At 30.3% G+C, this 21,963-nt stretch overlaps 1 protein-coding gene and 1 long non-coding RNA gene across 2 annotated transcripts; both read left to right on the forward strand.

Moving 5' to 3' along the window:
- The first annotated feature begins 264 nt into the window (after positions 1-264).
- LOC130976983 (uncharacterized) lies at positions 265-2,961 on the forward strand. Its single transcript, XR_009084806.1, has 3 exons — positions 265-721; positions 2,049-2,166; positions 2,759-2,961. It is a non-coding gene; the product is annotated as an uncharacterized LOC130976983 (long non-coding RNA).
- A 16,816-nt stretch (positions 2,962-19,777) lies between these two features.
- On the forward strand, positions 19,778-20,299 carry LOC130974573 (secreted RxLR effector protein 78-like). The gene has a single exon (XM_057899444.1). It carries the CDS (start codon positions 19,778-19,780, stop codon positions 20,297-20,299), a length of 522 nt encoding a protein of 173 aa, XP_057755427.1.
- Positions 20,300-21,963: the final 1,664 nt, after the last annotated feature.

Consider the following 21,963-nt stretch of genomic DNA (forward strand, 5'->3'; position numbering starts at 1 on the left):
ACATTTGATTTTCAGAAGATAATCAAGTTTTTTATAAGAGAGTCTAGTGTTTTTTTTTTTTTTTTTAAAATGCAGTGCAACACTTTCCAAACCATGAATGAGCAGTTGTCCCATTATGCAAATGCAAGATCGGCAATGGAAGAAAGAAAAAGTAAAGAGAGAAAAAAGCAAAGGCATTCATTGTGATAAAAATGTTAATGCTTGTTTTCAACCTTTTTCCCTCTACTCAACAGAAAAGAAGAAAAAGGAAACGGTCTATTTTTTGTGAAAGCAATGGAAGATCAAACGATGCCAATAAATATTTGGAATCTTGCTTTCAACCTTTTTAAGGTTAGCATTCAGTAACCCCCCTTCCCCCAACCCTTACCAGTTACCAACCCTAACTCACTACAACTCTCCAACGGCGCAGCAGCACACCCTCCCTCGTCCCTCCCATCACCCTCGAGCTAACCATTCCTCTCAACGCCGGCGAGCTCAGTCCCTCCCTTTCGTTCAGCCGCCGGACTACTCCTGACGCCGTCGCCGGTTGCAGCTTCGAAGCTCACTCGGTCCCTCACTCAGCTAACGTCTCAGACTCTCAGCAGTGGAAGCATAGTCGCCGGGCTCGCCTCCTGCCTCCGTCGCGAAGCTTTGTTCCACCTTCGCCGGCGCCATCTCTGTTCCTGCCTCCGTCGCCAGCTCTCCGTTTCCAGCGCCGCCATCCTTCTTTGCATTTGAAACGGTAATGGAGCCTCTGTTTGATTTTGATTCTGATTTGTTTTGATTCTAAACTTTTTTATTCTGATTGTTGGTTTGATTCTGATTTATTTTTATTCTTCCGTCGTCCTCCCCATTGTTGATTCTGATTTGTTCTTTGGTTGGGTTGTTATTGATTCTTTGGTTGGATTGTTAATTCTATTTTTTTTTTACTTTGAATTTTTTGTTCTGTTTTTTTTTTATTAATTCTTGTTTAGGATTGATTCTATGCTTTTGACTCATTCAATGAATTTTTTCTAATTTATTTGTTACGTTGCTGATTTATTTCTTTAATTATGATTTTTTCAGATTTTATTTCTCTGTTATATTTTATTAGTTGCCAAATCAGAAGGTACAATTTAGTATTATGGCTGATTTGGATTTGCTGAGGAAGATTCAAGATTTATTATCCCTCTCTTGGGTTGAATGAAGTTTTTGTTAAAGTTAAAAGAATGTACCTGAGCAATTGCAACATGCATTGTTATTATTACACACAGCAATTTGATGATTTGTTTGATCTTTGTTGCCTGTGTTGGTGTTTGTTGATGGCCTGAAGTTTTGAGCTGTTTGTTAGATATGAGTATAGATTGTGATAAATTTTGATAATTGTTATGTTTTGAGAAGGTTTGGCTCAGTGATTAGGTTGAGCTTAATTGCAGAAGAGGTCTTGCTACTTTGTTGAAGGCTGCAGTTTAATCACCAAATTAGACTCTTTTAGTATACTCTCTATATCTCTTTCTACCTACTCTATCTGTGTATCTGCACATTTTAATTTCTTGCAAGCAACTCATCGTGAAAAAACATGGTTCCCATTGTTTACATGAGGGGTTTTTTGAGGTATATATACTTGCTTCTTTTATATTTCTTTCATTTTTCTACTCTTTTGATTTGCTGCTTGTTTGGTCTTACATATGATGGATTATTATTGCCTTCTTACTGCAAAACACATGCATCAATGAAATTGTGTAGATCAAATAGAATATGATTATTAGCATATTTATCTTTGTAAATTAATTCTTATGTATGTTGGTGGACATCTCTCTAGGATATGGGATTATTAGCATATTTATTCTTTGTAAATTAGCATATTTCTTGTTGTTATTTAACTTGAGTTTTTATTTTGATAAGATTATAGTACTCTGGTTGATGATATTTCATATAAAATTGATGTATAGTTGAGAATTATTAGATGGTACTTTAGTGAAATTTGTCAAATCATCTAATAATTATCAACTATCAACTTTATATAAAAACAATTTAAGTGTTCACCAATTATTAATTAGAAAAATTGATCGATTTGAATATATATGCAGGAGTGATTAGAGGATGTGGTAGGCAGCACTTGGCTGCATATGTCAACCTTGCAACCTTTTATCTCATTGATTACCAATATCATGTCTCCTTGGATTTAAGACCAATACGCAATTCAAGGTAAGTTTTGAAAAATAAGCACATATTGGTCTTTTACTTGTGTTTCTTATTCATTACTTAAAGGGTAAATTAATAATTACACTGCATTTTCCTTAGTTTTAGTAAAATTTATTTAAATCACTTTTCTATTTGTTTAAATGACATATAATTTCCGTCGATCTAGGACGAAAAATGAAGTTATGTTTACAGAAGTTTTTAATGTTAGATCTAAGATAAATTTTTTTTTTAAGTGACTGATGTTACTTGAAAAAAATTAGTTATCTGACATTATTATTATTCTTAAAATTCTAAGTTGCCAAATCTGTTATGTAGTTAGTTTAGCAAAATACATTTGCAATCGTTGTCAATTTTACAAAGCAGAAGAACATTTTACTATTTACGGTTTTTGAAAGAAGCATCAATCAAGGCAAGAGTCATGACTGAGATTGTAGTACTGTTGAAAACATTTTAAATACTTGATGGTGGATATGGTACTTGCATTTTAAATTTCGAATTGTGGTAGAGCTTTGTTTTTTATGATATCATCTTCATGATTCTATCTCTTAATACCATGTAAAAATGGTTGTAACAGCCAAAAGATTAAATCTTGCAGGAATAAGAAGAACAAGAAGAAAAATTTAATAATTAAAAGAATGCTTTGTATTGTAAAGATTGTTCTCGCACTTAAAGAGTAACTCATACACCCCCACAAGTGGGGTGGGATTCACAAGTGTCCTACATATGGCCATGGCCTACTATTGAATAATACTATAGGTGTATCTGATACATTCTATCACCAAAATAAAAAAAAAAATTCTGATATATTGATTTTGCATAGTTAAAATTTTCTTAGTATATTAATATGAGTAATACTATATATTCATGTCTTTTATTAATTAAGTTTAACTAAATTGGTTTAACATTAATAAAAATTAATTATGAATAGCATTATTCTAATCTAAGTTTTAGGGCAAATCACAATAATAAACCAAGGGGAGCAAAATTTTACACGAATTAGTCAAAACGTTCATAAATCCACCAATGCACGTTTATATGTAGTTCGAACCAGCTAAATTCAAACTCCATTTCTACATAATTCGAACAAGGTGGGTTCGAATTATACGCACACACTAATTCGAACCAGCTGTATTCGAATTATACTTAAACACACGCACACACTAATTCGAACCAACTGGGTTCGAATTACACACAGTAATTCCTATGCTGTTAAAAAATTAATAATTTATTAAAAAAAATTTATTAAAAAAATTATTAAAAAAATTAATAATTAAAAAATTAAAAAATATATATTTTATTTCATACATTAAAAAAAAGCTAACAAAATATTTAATTACTAGTCTTCTTTAAAATATTTGTAATCTATCAATTTGAATTCCATACAATACTCTTTTGTTCATTTTTAATAGCTCATAAATATTTTTTAATAAATTTTTTTAAATTATACTACAAAAAATATTTTATCCTATGCAAAACAATTTAAAAAAAAATAGCTTAAAAAATGTTAGAAGTACTATAAAAATTTGTAATGTTCTAATAACTTGGGTAAATACATGCATGTATTCAAATTTTAAATAAAATACTCTACATAGTCAATAATAATTTAGAAATGAAAGAAAATATTTTATTCCATACAAAATAATTAAAAAATATATTTTATTCTAATACAAAATAATTTTAAAAAAATGGCTTAAAAGATGTTATGAGTATTATAAAAGTTTGTAATATTCTAAGGGTTTAGGTAAATACATGATAAAAATATTTTTTTTTAAGATCTAAATTATTATTGACTATGTAGAGTATTTTTTTAATGTCCTAAGTCAACTATATATTACAAATTTTTATAGTACTCCTAAATTATATGGTGATTCGAAAATACAATATATTATAAATTCGTAAAAATTTGTAAAATCTAATATAACTTATATATTACTTAATTTTTAAATTTAACTCTTATGTTTATTATAAAATTTTTAAAATTTGAAAAATTATTTTATGGAACCCAATTATTATTTGTGTTTATTGAAAATTTGAAATCATTTTTAATTAATATAGATATTATAATTTTTAAAAAGCTTAGCTTTTACAAATTATTCTTAAGAAAATAAAAGTTTTACAAACCTAAATATGTAACTACATTTTCAAAAAACATAATACTAAAAATGTGTTATATTATCAGTTTTCAATAGTTAACCATTCACGTGAGGCGCTTTTTTATTTATATAAATATTAAAAATGTTTTAATTTCTTAAATACGCACAATGTAAAACTATTCCTAAGCATATCAAAGCTATTTCTATTGGCCAATTCTATGATGCGTCATCTGGAGAATGTGAATTGGCTATTTGGCTATGCGAAATTTGACAATACTTTTACACCGAATGTATTTAGAAAATTAAATATTTTTTAATATTTATATAAATAAAAAAAGGCGCATCCAGGCTAGTCGCTACTAGCTAGCCTATTAAATAAAGTGTTATGGCTGTACCGACACAGCAATAATTTTTTTGAACGTATCTTTTTTTTTTCAATATATCTTTTTTTTTTACAATGGAATAGATAAATTTTCATAGAAAAACTCCATAAATAACACGAGATATATATGTGTAATGCCGATGTATAAAAGAAAACGTGTTGTTACGTTTTTAAACATGGGTATATTTGATAAAATTATAAATTGCACTTATCATTTTTAAGCAAACTATACTTTTTTTTCTCTTAAGTTACAGATTTTAGTATTAAATTTTTTTTTAGTATTGAAGTATCTATAAAATATTATAGATTTTATATTCCTACATAAATTTAGAAATAAGATACTTCATCACAAAAAATATTAGATAATTATTTTAGTATGACGACAAATTAGTATGTATTAATAATAAATTGAAAACATGAATGAATAAGCAAGTGACATATATGTAGATTATATTATCAGTGTCAGTATTTATTTTTTACTTATTTTTCAAAAACTATATTATATAATTTCTTATACTAACGTGCTGTTGACATTAATAACGAAATTATTGAAACATTCTTTTGATTAATTTTGTAAAAATACAAAAATACCTTTTTGAATGAATTTTTAAATGACTAAGATGATTTTTTAGATTTTAATTTTGTTTAACTTTAAAATAATTAAAATACTCTTTTATTTAATTCTAAGTCTAAAATACCCTTTTAAAACTTAATTTTAAAAGAATAGAATATTTCTTTAAGGACTAATTTCAAAAAAAATAAAATAATATTTTAGGACATATTAATGTTGTTTACTTGTATTATAAATAAAACATGGATTTAATGTTAAAAATGCTAAAATACCCTATAGGATTAAGGATCTTTGATTATCTTAGAGACCCGGATTTTCATATTTATCATCCCTTCAACTTAATCTCGGATCCATTTTAATGGAAGAAAATAAAGTTTCCTTCAATTTTGAACTTCTATTTTAATAGTACCCCTCAAAACCAATAATATTGAAGTTAAAAAAAAAGTCTAATTAAAGAATTTATACTTGCACTTTTTATTTCTCTGTGGTAGAAATATATATAAAGAGTATGTTGAATCTTTTTAGAAATATAACCTAAACTGATATTTTCAATATTTAAAATTGAAAATAAATGAACCAACCCAAACATATCCTACAGGAGAAATTGATTCAGCAATATTGAATTAAAGCACTAGAGTTTGATTATCAAAGAACTAAATTAACCTTTTAGTGTATTTTATTTAGACTTGTAATAAAATTCACTACAAAAGAATTTTAGTGTGTTAAAATCAAATTTAATTTTTTATTTTTTAATTCATTTAAACAACATTAATTTAGAGAGGTATTTTAGTCTTTTAAAATGAATTTTAAAAAGGATACTTTAGTCTTTGTAAAATTAACTAAACTAATAGTTTATTCATTTAAAATTAAATTCAAATTTCTAACCATATTAAGACAATTAAAAAATAAAAGATATTTTTGTCTATCTAAAATAAAAAAAAGAATATTTAAGTATTTTTAAAATTAAATTAAAATATCTAATTCCTAACAAAAATTATACAACCTTAATTGTAAAAGAGTATTTTAGTTTTTTTTTTAATAAATGATTTTGAAAGAGTATTTTTATTTTTTATTTTTTTTTACCAAAAATAAGGAGACTCGAACCCATGATCTCTTAGTTGAGTATGGAGAGACTATGCCATTTGAGTTATAACTTATTGGCTAGTATTTTAAGATAAGGAGACTTGAACTGAAGACCTCTTAGGTGAGTATGAAAAGACTATGCCATTTGAGTTATAACTCATTGGCTAGTATTTTTATTTTTTTAAAACTAAAAAAAATATGTTATTTTAATAATGATTGTAAGACAAAATTTATTCAAAAACTAACAAAAATCACATTTAGAGAATTGAGTTGGTGATTCTAAATTTCTAATAAAAGAATCCGAGATTAGATTGATTGGTCTTTTTAATTTCTATAACAGAAAATAACCTCTGTACGAGAAGGGAACAAAAAATAAAAAATAAGAAAAAAATTAAAGTAACCACATAGCGAGTTTAATATATAGTTCAGTCACAAAAAAATAGATAGAATATTCTTTTTTATTTGTATCTATATATACTCTACAAACCTTACATAGCCATTCCAAAATAAAGAACTAACACATTTAAACTTCACATAGCTATTTCAAATCAAAGAACACACCAGAACAACTCAAATAAATAACAAGAGTAATTATAACTCATTCACCATGAACAACCCTTTGGATGTTAAAAAATTCAGGCGGCAAGGCCACATTATAGTTAATTTTCTTGTCAATTTTTATAATGACATTAGGAACTATCCGTTTCTAAATCAAGTTAAACTCCGATATCTTGAAAAACAACTTCCATCTCATGCTCTGTTGGCTCTGAGTTCATTAAAACCATCATTTATGACATAAAATAATGCATAATTTCTAGAATCATACGGTGACAAAGTCCTAATTTCTTTGCATTCTTCCCATCAAGTGACAGCACTGCTGACTTCATGGGCGAGATGCTCAGAACTAGACTCAACATCGTTGTTTCAATTGGCTCTCTTTTATGGCAGCAATCGAGCTTGTGAGCACCAGGGCTTGGCTAAGAACTCAGGCTACCAAAAAAAAAAATTTCTCTTCCTGGGTCACGTGGTAGCATGACGTTAGGCACAACATGCGAGAAAATATTGGCAACACTCGTGGCGGCTAGAGACAGAATGCTAAATCAGATATGAAGAGACAAGATTGGAAAGCTCTGTATGGTTCAAAAAGCCGCTCATATTGCAGGGTTTGATTCAAACAACTTCAGAGCCACTAAGATTTCGAGATCGAGTTCGTTCTCGTTGTTACCATAATCTGTAATACCCTACCACACAAAACTTTACGCCTAAGACGCAAATCAGAGGTGGTGAGACACTACGACCTCTATATATATATAGTTGAAAGAAATTGTAATTACGAACCTTGAAAAAAATAAGCTGAACAAAACACCAACACAAAGGCGCATCACTCACGAAAGATAAGCATAGATGGATAAGCAAGATTGATAAGCAAGATTGAAAGAAAAGTTATAAACATATATATGCATACATATATACATCCCAAAATATATCCCAAAACAAAAAACTAACAACCTGTTTCTCCAAGTCACCTCTAAGAGAGATAAAACATAAAATACATACAGAGGAGAAATCTATATACATATATACATAACATAAATACAAAATATAGCATCCCAAGGACCAAGCTTCGCTTGTACAGGATACTCCAGACGTTCAGCGAGGTGCTCTCGACCTGTATCTAAAAAATAACAATATATGTATGGAATGAGAACCGGGAGTTTTTAGCATGGTAAAGGTGCCAACGTACATAATATATAAGGTTCCGAAAAAGACAGAGGCAATCCTAGAACTCTGACACTCAAATATAATTTAAAGGAGTAAACTATACCAGAAATTAAGGAGGTTGTCTAAGGTATTCAAACTCTAAGCCTAACTTTAACTCTACACTCTACCTTCTGCCTCCTTCAACCCTCCAAACGCCGGTGGAATCACCCTCAGCGTCACCTCTACTAGTATGAGGGATCTCTCAGTTGCAAAGGCATACAATACATTCAAGAAAAACACAAGTTTAGCTAACAGTTACCACAAACAGATCAGATAGCAGTTAATCACATATGATTAGTTAGGCAAGCCAAAACAAATACACACTCATACAAAATATACAAATGCAGATGATGAAAGCCTTTCCTACTGGCCGTGAGCTCACTTGTTGGTTACTTTGCCAGAACCCGACACATCCGATAGCTAATCTAGATATCGTCTCTCTGATATGCATCCACACTCTTGAAATATAGTGTCCGTCACACTCATGGAATATAATGCCCGCTGCATTTTTTCGGGATAAAGTGTTTAACACTCTTGGGATATAGTGTCCGTCACACTCATGGAATATAGTGCCCGTCACACTTTACAAACAGAGAGAAAATGATGCATCCAAAACGGGACAGATTGCACACAATCAATATGCTCATCTCTAATAAACTCAAGATCAAACAATTCATAAGACCGGCAACAATTTCACAACTCCATAATTTAATATCAGTCAATCATCAGTACAACTCTCATTCATTACATATTCAACATTTTCGCACTTTTCAAACATAAATTATCACTTCATCATCTTCCTTCATTACCAAGTTACTCCCCTCTTTAGGTTTAACCCTTTACCTATGGTTAGGAACAAATTTTGAGACTTTAGAACTTAACTATAAAGGTTTAGAAGGTAGAAAACATGTTTTAAATCACAAAATACAATTTTTTCAAAATAAGGCTGTCATGCGCACGCATTAATGTAATTTTTGAAAAACTTGCCTACGCGAGCACCTCCACGTACGCGGCTTTTCCAACTAGAGGGGGAGGCATGCGTACGCGCCCACATCTCTGCGTACGCATAATTTCAAAATTTTCAAACTCCCGTACGCGTCCACCCCATGTGTATGCGAATGTGTTGAAACAGAGAGAATTCTCGTGTACGCATGCATGTGTCCGCCTACGCATGCCCTAAATTTTTCAGAAAAGCTGCTAAGTCTGCAGAACCAGAAAACAACTTTGCACACCAAACTTCAAATGCGCATAACCTTTTTGCTAAAAATAATTTTTAATCTATTCTTCGAATGGTATAAACTTCACGGATTTAATTTTTATTTGAAATAAGTTTGATAAAATTTGAGGGTTCGAAAGCCAAGTTATGACTCATCGAAGTTAGTCAAAAATTTTGTTTTTATCAAAATCACTAAACCTCTATTTTTACCAAAGCCTCAATTCAAACTAAGGTTTCACACCCCAAATACAATAGTAAATATGTTCAAAACAATTACATATCCATTCCATCTCTTCCACAATATACAAATCTCAATTTTATTCGTTTTATTCCAAACAATCCACAATCAACACACCACAATTCATGTATATATCAACATCACAACTCATAATCATCATCCTCATCTATCATCATCACAAGCTCATAACAAATTCAACATTTTTACCAAAAACCATTAAATCTTAACAAGTTCACATAATTCAACCTAAGTTACGATCAACTAGCCTACATTTTCACATTACATTATACATTATATACGAGAAACTAAAACAATACCTAGGCCAATTCCTCCCTAATGCTCGGACACCTCAAAATTCCTCCATTCCACAAGTTTCAAAACTCTAATTTCTCACCAATCACTAACTCCGCTTCCAATGTTCAATTCCATGCCTCCAATACAATCAATTTGATCCCAACATATACAATTTAATATAATACCAAATAATATCACTCAAAATCAACATGGGGTTCATAATTATCAATTATTCACAAGAGTTAGTGGTTTTTTACCTTATCCACTATCATTTGGGACAAGACCCAGCAAATTCTCAAAGCTAATTAAATCCTAAAATATCAAAATCACATAATCTCTCAAAATCAAAATCCAAATTTTCGAAATTGCAAGGAGGAAGGCTGAGTAAGAAATAATAAGGTACTTACCACTTTATTTGGTGGGTTTTGTAGAACTCGACGCGGTGATCGCGTGGCCACAAATAGTGCGGCGATCGACACTCCAAATTGAAAGATATTAACGATTGAAATCAAGCGTGGGTAAGAGTTCTTGTTTTTTTCCCTTTTCCCAAAGTTTCAGCATGATTCCCTTATGTTTGAAGGAGGGAAGATGAGTTGTTGGTTTTATATATTGATCCTATCTTGTGTTAATTTTTTTAAAATTAGTGTTTAAAATTTTATTTTAATTATTTCTACTATTCTAAATTATTAAATTTAATTTTTTATTTTTAAAATTATAATTAATTTATTAATTAAGTATTTATTAATTTTCAGGATTTTACACCATCCATGTTGAAAATCATTCAGAAGGATTTCCATATTAGATTAGTTCTATGCTACGTGTCTAACCGTTGGAACGACTTCCACAAGAGCCATCAATTTAGTTGGAGCGTTGTGACACATGACAAAAGATTACCAGGTGTAGATACACGTGGATGCGGCATATATAGGTAATGCATGCATTGTCCACACCAGAGTTCAGACATATGATTGAGAGTGTTAAAGATGAGTATTCTTTTAGTTTTAACGCTCGTAAATAATTTCTAAAGAATTTGGATTCTTATTGCCTTTGGGCTAAAGATCCAAATTCTTTGATCAAATTGCTCTCAACAAACCTTTGTATTTCCGTAACAAAGCTTCGGAATCAAAGCGAGTAGATTACAAAAATTAACAAATTACACTAAGTAGACCGTACGTCTAGGTACAATAGATTCAAACAATATAAATTTTCTGGCCAAAGAAAAAAAACAACATAAATTTTAAAAAAGAAAATTTATAATGATTCAACAACATTAAAAATTAAATTAACATGAATTTCGTCCAAGATTTAGATAATAATAAATTTGATATTGTAATGTATGTTTGATTTGTATTTATATTTTTTATTTTTGAATTATTTTTATATTTTAGAATTTATAAAAAAAGAAAAAAATACAGAAAAAAAATAGAAAAATAATTATATTATTTTTTTAATAAAATTTTAAAATAAAAATAAAAAATACAATACAAACTAAATACACCTTTATATTTAAAAAAATATAACATTAAATACTTCTATAAATATAACTTAATTTTTTGTGCTAAATGGACAAAGATTAAATATCATTTAAACAAATAGAGGAGTGATTTAAATGAATTTTATTAAAACTAAGGATAATGCAGTGTAATTACTAATTTTTTCTTTAAGTAATGAATAACAAACACAAGTAAAAGATCAATATGTGCTTATTTTTTAAAAGCTTACCTTGAATTGTAAATTGGTCTTAAATTCAAGGAGACATATTGGTAAACTAAAGAGATAAAAAATTAAAAGAAGTGAACATATAAATTAAAGAAAAAATAAAAAGCAAGTTGAGTAAAACAGATAAAAAAAACGTGAACAATAGAACTCATTCAAAAAAAATTAATAATGTTGGCAAATAATAACAACAATTCCCATGGCACACTAGCAACAACAATAACACCTCTCTTATTAGGTAATAGAGAAGGAAGAGGAGTTGCACAACAACAACATGAAAGATTGGTGGAATGAGATAAAGCATCAACTATTGTTTTCACTGCCCATGATTCTTACGAACTTATTCTATTACTTAATCACTTTGGTTTCTTTAATGTTTGCTGGCCAACTTGGTAAACTTCAGTTTGCTGGTTCTGCTCTTGCTAACTCATGGTTCAGTGCCATTGGTGTTTTTGGCTCTCATGTTAACCATACAACTCTTTCTTATTTTATTTGTTTGAAAACTTACCTAGAGTAACAACATTCATTTTAAATACACAGCTAAAATTATTAGTAACACACTTTGTTAAATGTGGCGTTAAACTCTAATTTTATTTCCCCTGTTCTTATCTTAGGGTAGATTAAGTGGGGCACTAGAAATACTATGTGGGCAAGGATTTGGTGCAAAAGAATACTAAATGCTGGAAATTTATCTCCACTCTTCATGCATAGTATCCCTTATTTTTTCTATCATCATATTTATAATTTGATTCTACACACAACACATCTTAATTAGTACCACTTCACCAATCCCAAAACAGAAAAAAAAAACAGCACTTTACTTAAAGTTCTTTTTTTCAAGCTTGTTTGCATATTGTTTCTTGCAAAACATTCTTAGATTTTTCCAAAACAATATGTTGTGACACTATTGGCTATTTTCTCAGCTATTCCATTGCTAATTCACATTGGCATTGCATATGCATTGGTTAAGAAGACAGGTTTGGGTTTTGTTGGTGCACCTATTTCAGCTTCTATTTTACTATGATAGCTATTGTTTTGTTGGCTTTGTATGTTTTGTATAGAAAGAAGTTCAAGTTGACATGGAAAGGATTAGGGTTTAGGGTTTAGGGTTTCTAATCCTTTCCATGCCAACTTGAACTTCTTTCTATACAAAACATACAAAGCCAACAAAACAATAGCTATCCATAGTAAAATAGAAGCTGAAATAGGTGCACCAATAAAACCCAAACATGTCTTCTTAATCAATGCATATGCAATACCAATGTAGATCAACAATGGGATAGCTGAGAAAATAACTAATGGTGTCACAATAAATTGTGTTTGGAGAAATCTAAGAAAGTTTTTGCAAGAATTTATATGCAAACAAACCTGGAAAAAAGAACTTTAAGGCTGTCCGTAGTTTCTTTGTCAGTGGTAGACTACTAAAGAGTTTCAACCATGCACAAATCTGTCTCATTCCTAATATTCCTGATGCAAAAGATATGACACAGATTAGACCCATCAACCTTTTCTCGGTTATGTATAAGATTATTTCTAAAGTACTAACCCATCGACTGCAGAAATTTATGACTTCCCTGATCAGCCCTAATCAAAGTGCCTTCATTAAGGATAGATTGATTTCAAACAATGTCCTGGTCGCTCATTAATGTATTCACTATCTAAAGATAAAGAAGAGGGGCCTATCGAGTAAAATGGTTGTTAAATTGGATATGAGTAAAGCTTATGATCGTGTTAAGTGGCATTTTTTTTGTTCATTTTGGAGATGTTGAAATTTGAATCTAAGTGGATTGGTTGGATACAGGAGGTGGTGACTACAGTTTCCTACTATTAATCATTTATTGTTTACAAATGACTCAATCCTTTTTTGCAAAGCGTCAACAAACAGTTGTGAAAATATCCTCAATCTTCTTTAATCATATGAGGGGTTTAGTGGCCAAAAAGTTAATTTGCATAAATCAACTCTATTCTTTAGTAATAATACTCCTCCCACTGCTCGATTACCACTGGCTCGAAATTGGAAATTGTTCATATTGGTGCACAACATAAATATTTGGGTCTTCTATCTACAGTTCAAAAATAAAAAAATGTCACCTTCAGAGAAATCAAGGACAAGGTGAGGAAGCGAGTTCAAGGGTGGAAAAGAAAACTTTTCTCATTTACAGGCAGGCATGTTCTAATCAATTCTATTGGGGAGGCTATTTTAATTTATTCATTATCGTGTTTCCGTTTTTCTGACACTTTAATTAGGGAGATTCATAACATACTCTCCCAATTTTGGTGGGGTAAAAAAGGTACAGAGCGAAAAATGACATGGGTTAGTTGGGATACTATGACAAGACCGAAATTGGAAGGTGGACTAGGTTTTAAGGACTTAAGGGCTCAGAATTTGGCGCTATTAGCAAAACAATGTTAGAAAGTTGTCTCTCAGCCACAATCACTCCTATCCAGACTCATCAAAAGTAAATATTTTTGATACAATTTTATAATGAATGCAGAGATTAGAATAGTACCTTCGTGGGTGGCGTAGGATATTGGAAGCAGGGGTGGAGTTTAGTTAAGACAATGGGGGTCATAGTCTCCCAAATTTTTTATAAAAAACTTAGTAGTACTTCTTCAAAAAATAAAAAATAGTTTAATTGGCTCAAATAATTTATTATGACTTAAAGCACTCAGATTCAATTTAAAAATATGTTGGATTTGGACTGAACTGAGTGAGCCTTTGTTAGCTTTCCCAACACATCAAATAAAATAAAAATATGAAATCATTCTGTGAGAAACATAATATTCTATTCCTAATTTAACTACTTCTTATGATACAAACTTAAAAAATAATTATATTTATAAATTTTATTTTAATATAAATATTATTATTAAATTTTTGTCCTCCCAAAATTTTGTTTCAAACTTCGCCACTGATTGGAAGGGCGTAAGGTTGTTGAAAAGGGGCTAATTTGGCAAGTTGGTGATGGGTCCAATATCCAAATCTTCAGTGATCTTTGGCTTGCTCCTCCACATCCTTATGTTGTTTCTTAATCTCAAACTTCCAATCTACAATGGTCAATGACTTAATACTTTCCGTATGGGTTCTCGCATCCTTCCATTGAATTTTGCTCAGAGATTATGAGACAACAAAATTTGTGGCAAGAATTGTGGAAGTTGAAAATCACAGGGAAGATTAAGATTTTTCTCTAGAGGTGCTTCCATGAAAAGCTTCCAGTGCTGCAAAAGCTTCATCATCGCATCTCATCGATTCAACCTATCTGCCGAAAATGCTACAATTTTCAAAAACAATCAATCATTTCATCTTTCATTGTGTAAAATCAAAGAAAATTTGGTCCAAAATGGGCTTACCAGCTACTAGAAGGAGCACCGAAAACTCTAATTTCTATGTTGAGTAGAACTTGAGAATGGGAGTCTTGCATACCCAACCCAATAGCTCCTCTCAGAGAATGATGATGGTGATTTTGAGCTGGTCCTTATGGAAGGTTAGAAACAGGTTCATCTTTGATAATTATCAACTAGTGGGGAAGAGATAATGACGTTGGTTTTGAAGCTATAGAAAGAGTTTCAACAAATTTTCACTTCCTAATTGATGAGCATTTTATTTTTTATCTCTCTTATTAGAGTACTATATGATGTTATCTCTATAGTAGAGCGTTGAGAGTGCCTTATTTTTTTTTATTTATCCCATATATAAACACCTATATGTTTCTTTCCTTTTATGAATGGAATTATCTGACTTAAAAAAAAAACATTTTTTTGTTAATATTTAAAAGACAAAAATTTTTTAGAATCATTTATAAAAAGACTAAAATGATCTTTTAGAATAAAGGTTATTTAATTTTTATTAGAAATTTGATATTTTAATTTAATTTTAAAATATTAAAATACTTTTTCATTTAAATTTTAAATAGAGAAAAATGATCTTTTGTGTTTTAATTGTCTTAATATAGTTAGAAATTTGAATTTGAATTTAAAATGAATAAATTATTAGTTTAGTTAATATTAAAAAGATTAAAATATTTTTTTTAAGATTTATTTTAAAGGACAATTTACTCAATTAAAATGGGTGTGAAGATTCTTTACTCAAGTGCAACATTTTCAATTCGTTTACATGAGTGTCCTTTTTAGTTATTATGTAAACCGTGGTAGGTAACTACGGTTTTCAATTTGTGCATAAACCATGGGAGGTTGGCACGATTTACACTTAGGAAACGTTGTACATAAACCGCGACTGCTTACCACAGAATATGAAGAAAAAATGCTACTAGAAACCGTGGTGACGAAGAAAAGTTGTGAGCATAAAACCTTGTTGGTTACCACGGTTTATGCTTAGAGTAGTATCAATACATAATTCGCGTTAAGTGTTCTAAGTGTAGGTTAATATCAAATTCTTAAATAAAATTCAGATCCATGCTTGATCCGTCGTACTCGAATGTACTAAAACATATGTAAGAAATAAATAAAAATACTAAATTCTAAATTCTTAAAAAAATAAGTTTAAAAAATAATTTGACAGTCAAAATAATTGTAAAATATTATTTAATTAAACATTGGTTCTTCCTTACTAATTAAATATTGTAAATTTAACTATTTAGTTTTATTAATGAAACTTTATTTTTTAAAATATATTGTTAAAATTTTTCTAACAGCTATATTTATTATTACTTTTAATTGAAGTCAATTTAATTTTTGTATGCTAGTCAAAATAACTTTAAATTATTGCGTTACTAATAAGGTTTATTCAATCTAATAGTTACAGTTAAATCATAGCATTGTATTTGACACCAAATGAATGAGAAAAAGGTTCAACACCATTTGATGAGCAAAATTATTAATGTTCAACAAATTAAATAGTGATGAGCAGAAGGGTTTTGAAAAAACTTGAACACCATTTATGAGCAAAATTATTAATGTTCAACAAATTAAATAGCAATGAGCAGAAGGATTTTAAAAAAGTTTAAACACCATTTGATGTCAACTGCAATGTTATGATTTTAACTGTAACTATTAGATTAAATAAACCTTATTAGTAGCTCTACAATTGAAAGCTATTTTGACTAACATACAAAAATTAAATTGACTTCTATTAAAAGTAATAATAAATATAGCTGTTAGAAAAAATTCTAGCAATATATTTTAAAAAACAAAGTTTCATTAATAAAATTAAATAGTTAAATTTAAAATATTTAATTAGTAAGAAAGAACCAATGTTTAATTAAATAACATTTTACAATTATTTTGACTATTAAATTATTTTTTAAACTTATTTTTTTAAGAATTTAGAATTTAGTATTTTTATTTATTTCTTACATATATTTTAGTACATTCGAGTATGACGGATCAAGCATGGATCTGAATTTTATTTAAGGATTTGATATTTAACCAATGAATTTGCTGTATACTCACATGTACTCACAAGGCAAATTTATACTTAAAACACTTAAGGTGGATTATGTATTTATACTACTCTAAGCATAAATCGTAGTAGCCAACAAGATTGTAGCCAACAAAATTTTATGCTCACAGCTTTTCTTTATAAACCGTGGTGACCAACCACGATTTCTAGTAGCATTTTCCTTCATAATCAGCGCGACTTATGTACATCGTTTCTTCAGTGTAAACCGTACTAACCTCTTACGGTTTATGCACAAATTGAAATTTACATAATAACCAAAAAGGACACTCACGTAAACGAATTGAAAATGTTACATTTGAATAAAGAATCTTCACACCCATTTTAATTGAGTAAATTATCCTATTTTAAAAGGCTAAATACCCTTTTAAAGTAATGTTGTTTAAATGAATTAAGAAATAGAAATAGAATATTTTATTTTAAAACATTAAAAAAAATTGCATTAAACTTTACAAGTTTAAAATACACTAAAATGATCTTTTTAGTCCTTTAATAATCAAATTCTAGTATTTTGCTTCTAATTCAATCAAAAGGTCCTTAATCATAAAAAGAGTATTTTTAGTATTTTTAAAATTAACTAAAAAAAGAAAGATTAGTCTTTTTAAAATTCAATCAGATTTTATTTATAATACAAGTAAACAAAATTAATATAACTGATATTAATTTGTCGCTGTACCAAAATAACTATCTAATATTGATACTTTCAAAACGTTATTGGTGTGGAGCCATAAGTGATAATTGATAGGAACCTAACTAATATATTTTAATATTATAATTTTTGGTATTTTTTAAAAGTACAAAAGATACATAAATTAAAAGATCTAATTTCTATACTTCAAATTTTTTAATTTTTTTAATAGAAATTCCTCCGTCTAATTTCAGTATTTTCAGAAATCTCTTAGTCCGTGCTTCTCACAAATCAAACGGTCCGATTTTTATTTATCTAATTAAACGGTTTCACATTTGAAAATAACACTCCATCAACCCACATTTTAAAAAACACATTTTGAAAAAATACCGTTGTTACTTCAACATCAAAAACAAAATCTATACATAGTGCAATGGGGGGCGCTTGCCGCCACTCTTATTTTAATATTTTTTAAAAAAATATATACATATATAAATATTTTTATTTAAAATTTTAAATGATTTCACTATAAATAAATTTAGTCTAATTATTTAAAATTTTAAATTTATTTTATCTTTTTATTATTTTGATAATTAGTTAATTTAATTAAATTTAATTTTCTAACATCCTCAAATTTTAACTGCTATTATTGTTTTATTTTTTTAAATTCATATTTTTAACCTTTTTATTTATTTATTTTTTAGTGGTCATCTTTTTTTTATCAAAAAGTAAATTTTAAATTCTCTATTTTTTATATATAACTCTCTATAACTCTATGTATCTTTTAATTTTATTATTTCTCTTTTTGATATTTTCAATTACAAATTTTAATTCCAACATAATTTAGGTATTAATCTAATTTTTTATTCTCTTCATGAATTTATATATTTTATTTTATTCTCAATTTAGTGATCTTTATTATTTATTTTTTTATCTTTTATTTTATTTTATTATATGTAATTATGTTGCATTTAAATTTTTAAAATCAATTGATTAATTTACTAATTTAGAATATATATTTTTTATTTTTAAAAATTGTAATAAAAAACTTTTAAAAATATCTTTCGTTCTATTTTATTATTTATAATTTTTTGTTTTTTTATTTAAATAATTAATGTGCACTTTTTTTTTTTAAATTTAGGTTAATATATTTTTTGATAATAATATATATTATTTTTGTCTTCCCAACATAAATTTTTTGAGTCCATCACTAAATTTTATAAGTGTTGATGTTGGGTCACTGCACAACGTTAACCTAATAATCATTAAAAACTAAATAATATATGATACATTTTTTGTAGGGCAATTTACATAATTAAATTGTTTGGCCTCCAAAATTACACAATTATAACTTTACAAACTAGGAGACGTAAATACATTTTTTCATATCTCTATAGAAATCGTTACTACGTAATCTGCTACAGACAGTCACGGATTACGTGGACGAACGGCAACACAGAAATCGCTAGAGGCAGTCGCGGTTTTTGTTGAAGTTGGCTTGGGCATAAACCGCTACTGGTAGTAGCGGTTTATGTGTATGGCGATGCGTGCGTAAATTGCTGCCTACCACGGTTTATATAAGCACCCAAACTTTCACGTAAACCGCTATTAAATCGTTACTGCCAGTAGCGATTTATGCCCAAGCCAACTTCAATAGAAACTGCGACAGCCTCTAGCAGTTTCTGTGTTGTCGTTCGTCCACGTAATCCGCGGCTGTTTGTAACGGATTACGTATCTCTGTAAATCGCTATTGTTAGTAGCAGTTTCTATAGAGATATGAAAAAATGTATTTATATCTCCTAATTTATAAGGTTGTAATTGTGTAATTTTAGAAGCCAAACAATTTAATTATGTAAATTACCCTTTTTAGTATTATATTTTTTAACAAATTGTGAAGTAATATAAAAAATTATTTGGACATAATAAGTAGTATGACCAAGGAGTCTAACACATTATGGAATTGCGAGTCAACAAAAGCACCAGGAAGTGACGGATATAATATGAATTTCATCAAGAAGTGTTGAGAAGAAGTTGGGCAGGAATTTACTGGAGCAGTCTTGGATTTTTTTTGGTCTTCTAAGTTACCTAGAGATTCGAATATCACTTGGGTGGCGCTGGCGCCGAAGTTTGTTGGGGCTAAAGAAATAAAAGACCTCAAGCCGATTAGTATGGTGGGTTGTGTGTTTAAGGTCATATCTAAGGTATTGGTTCGGAGAATGAGGAAGGTCATACCAGGGTTGGTAGGAGAGACACAGAGTACATTTGTGAAGGGCAGGAAAATTCATGATGGGGCATTGATAGCGTGTGAGACTGTGCAGTGGCTGAAGGCTAGGAAGAAGAGTGCCGCGATTATTAAACTTGCTTTTCAAAAGGCATACGACCGGGTCAAATGGAGCTTTGTGGATATTGTTTTGCAGAAGATGGGTTTCGACCATATATGGAGGGGGTGGATTAAGGAGTGTGTCTGCTCTGCGTCTATGTCGGTTCTGATAAATGGGTCCCCCACTAAGCCTTTTAAGATGGAAAGGGGACTACGACAAGGAGACCCTTTATCGCCGTTTCTGTTTGTGCTAGTTGTTGATGTGCTACATAGGATGATCAGGGAGGCAGTAAGGAATGACCGCATCTATCCACTTTTTGTTGGAAGGGATAACATTGAGCTGTCGCTCTTACAATTTGCAGATGATACCATTCTCTTCTGTCCTACTGAGGAAGAGACTATCATGAACTACAAGTGATTGTTACGTTGCTTTGAGCTAATGTCGGGGTTAAGTATCAATTTTGAGAAGTCTAGCTTCATTCCGGTTAACAGTGATCGGCATTGGGCACGTAAGATGTGTCAGTTGCTAGGATGCAAGGAGGAGTTTCTACCGGTCCGATATCTTGGCATTTCTCTTGGAGCAAACTCGAGGCTTGTGTAGACTTGAAAACTGGTGATTGATAAGGTGGAAGACAAGTTAAGTCTGTGGAAAGCAAATACCCTAAACAAAGCAGGTAAGCTGGTTCTTATTAAGTCTGTTCTGAATAGTTTACCTATCTACTATCTTAGCCTATACAAGATGCCGAAGGCGGTAGCGGAGAAGTTGATCTCACTCCAAAGGCGCTTCTTGTGGAGTAAAGAGAATGAGAGAAATGGGATACCACTAGTAAAATGGGAAGTGGTGATGGCTCCAAAAAAGACAGGTGGTCTGGGAATTGGAGACGCAGTTATTTGAAATATAGCTTTGTTCTTTAAGTGGTGGTGGAGGTTCTCGAAAGAGGATTGTCCCCTGTAGAAGAAAGTCGTCTACTCCTGTAATTACTTGAATTCGAATGAGATGCTGTGTGGTCAACCTGTACCTATAAGGGGGCTCCTTGGAAGGATATTTGCTAGTTACAAATCAGTGAGCCATATGTGAGAGAAAAAATGATCAGGGGTGTGTATATGGATGTAGGAAATGGTAGAACAGTACGGTTTTGGGAGGATATCTGGTTACCTCATGGTGTTCTTAAATAGTTGTTTCCAAGGCTTTTCTCGGTCTCAAACCTCAAAGGTTCTGTTATTAGAGATTGCGAGTTTTGGGATGGGCTAGAGTGGATATGGAATTTTCAATGGAGGAGAGAGTTTTTTCAGTGGGAGTTGGCACTAGTAAACCAACTCCATCAGGTTTTACAGTCTGTTCAGCTAACATCTGAGAGGGAGGAAAGAGTGGTCTGTAAATTTGATAGATCTGGTATTTATTCGACTAACTCATTTGTGCAGGTGTTGCAGGAAGCGGTTCTCCCGGAGGAAATAACAAGCTATAGCTTCACAAGTGCAATTTGGAAGGGTTTCGTTCCACCAAGGATCGAGTTATTCTCTTTGTTTGTGTTGGTGGGGAGGGTGAATACTAAGGACAGACTGTGTAGACTAGGTGTAATTAACCCAAATGATCGTACATGTGTCTTATGTGGTAAGTCTGTGGATTCTGCTTTTCATTTGTTTGCTGGTTGTGAGATTTTCTGGCAGGTATGGTGTGCTTGGCTATTCGCTCTTGGAAGAAAATGGTCCATGCCTGATACACTCAAATAACACTTTGAAAGTTGGATGAATGCTGCAGCAAGAAGAGGTGAGAGGAGGAGGTGGGTGATTGGCTTCTTTGCTGTTATCTAAACAGTTTGGCTAGAACGGAATGATAGAATTTTCAGGAATCAAAGCTCACGTGTGGTGGATATTATTAGTAGATCCTTCTTGCTCTTCGATGAGTGGAGTGGTGATGAACCCTATGGTTGTTGATGGCAATGCCAAAGATAACTAGGGGTTGTCATGACTAGAGTTGTCGGATTATTCTTTATTATTTTATATGCTCCACCTTATTGTGTTGAGCTTTTTCCTTAAAAAAAAAAAAGAGTCTAACACAGCCATAACACTTTTCTAACATAG

The sequence above is a fragment of the Arachis stenosperma genome, chromosome 4 (assembly GCF_014773155.1).
Source record: "Arachis stenosperma cultivar V10309 chromosome 4, arast.V10309.gnm1.PFL2, whole genome shotgun sequence".
Lineage (NCBI taxonomy): Eukaryota > Viridiplantae > Streptophyta > Magnoliopsida > Fabales > Fabaceae > Arachis > Arachis stenosperma.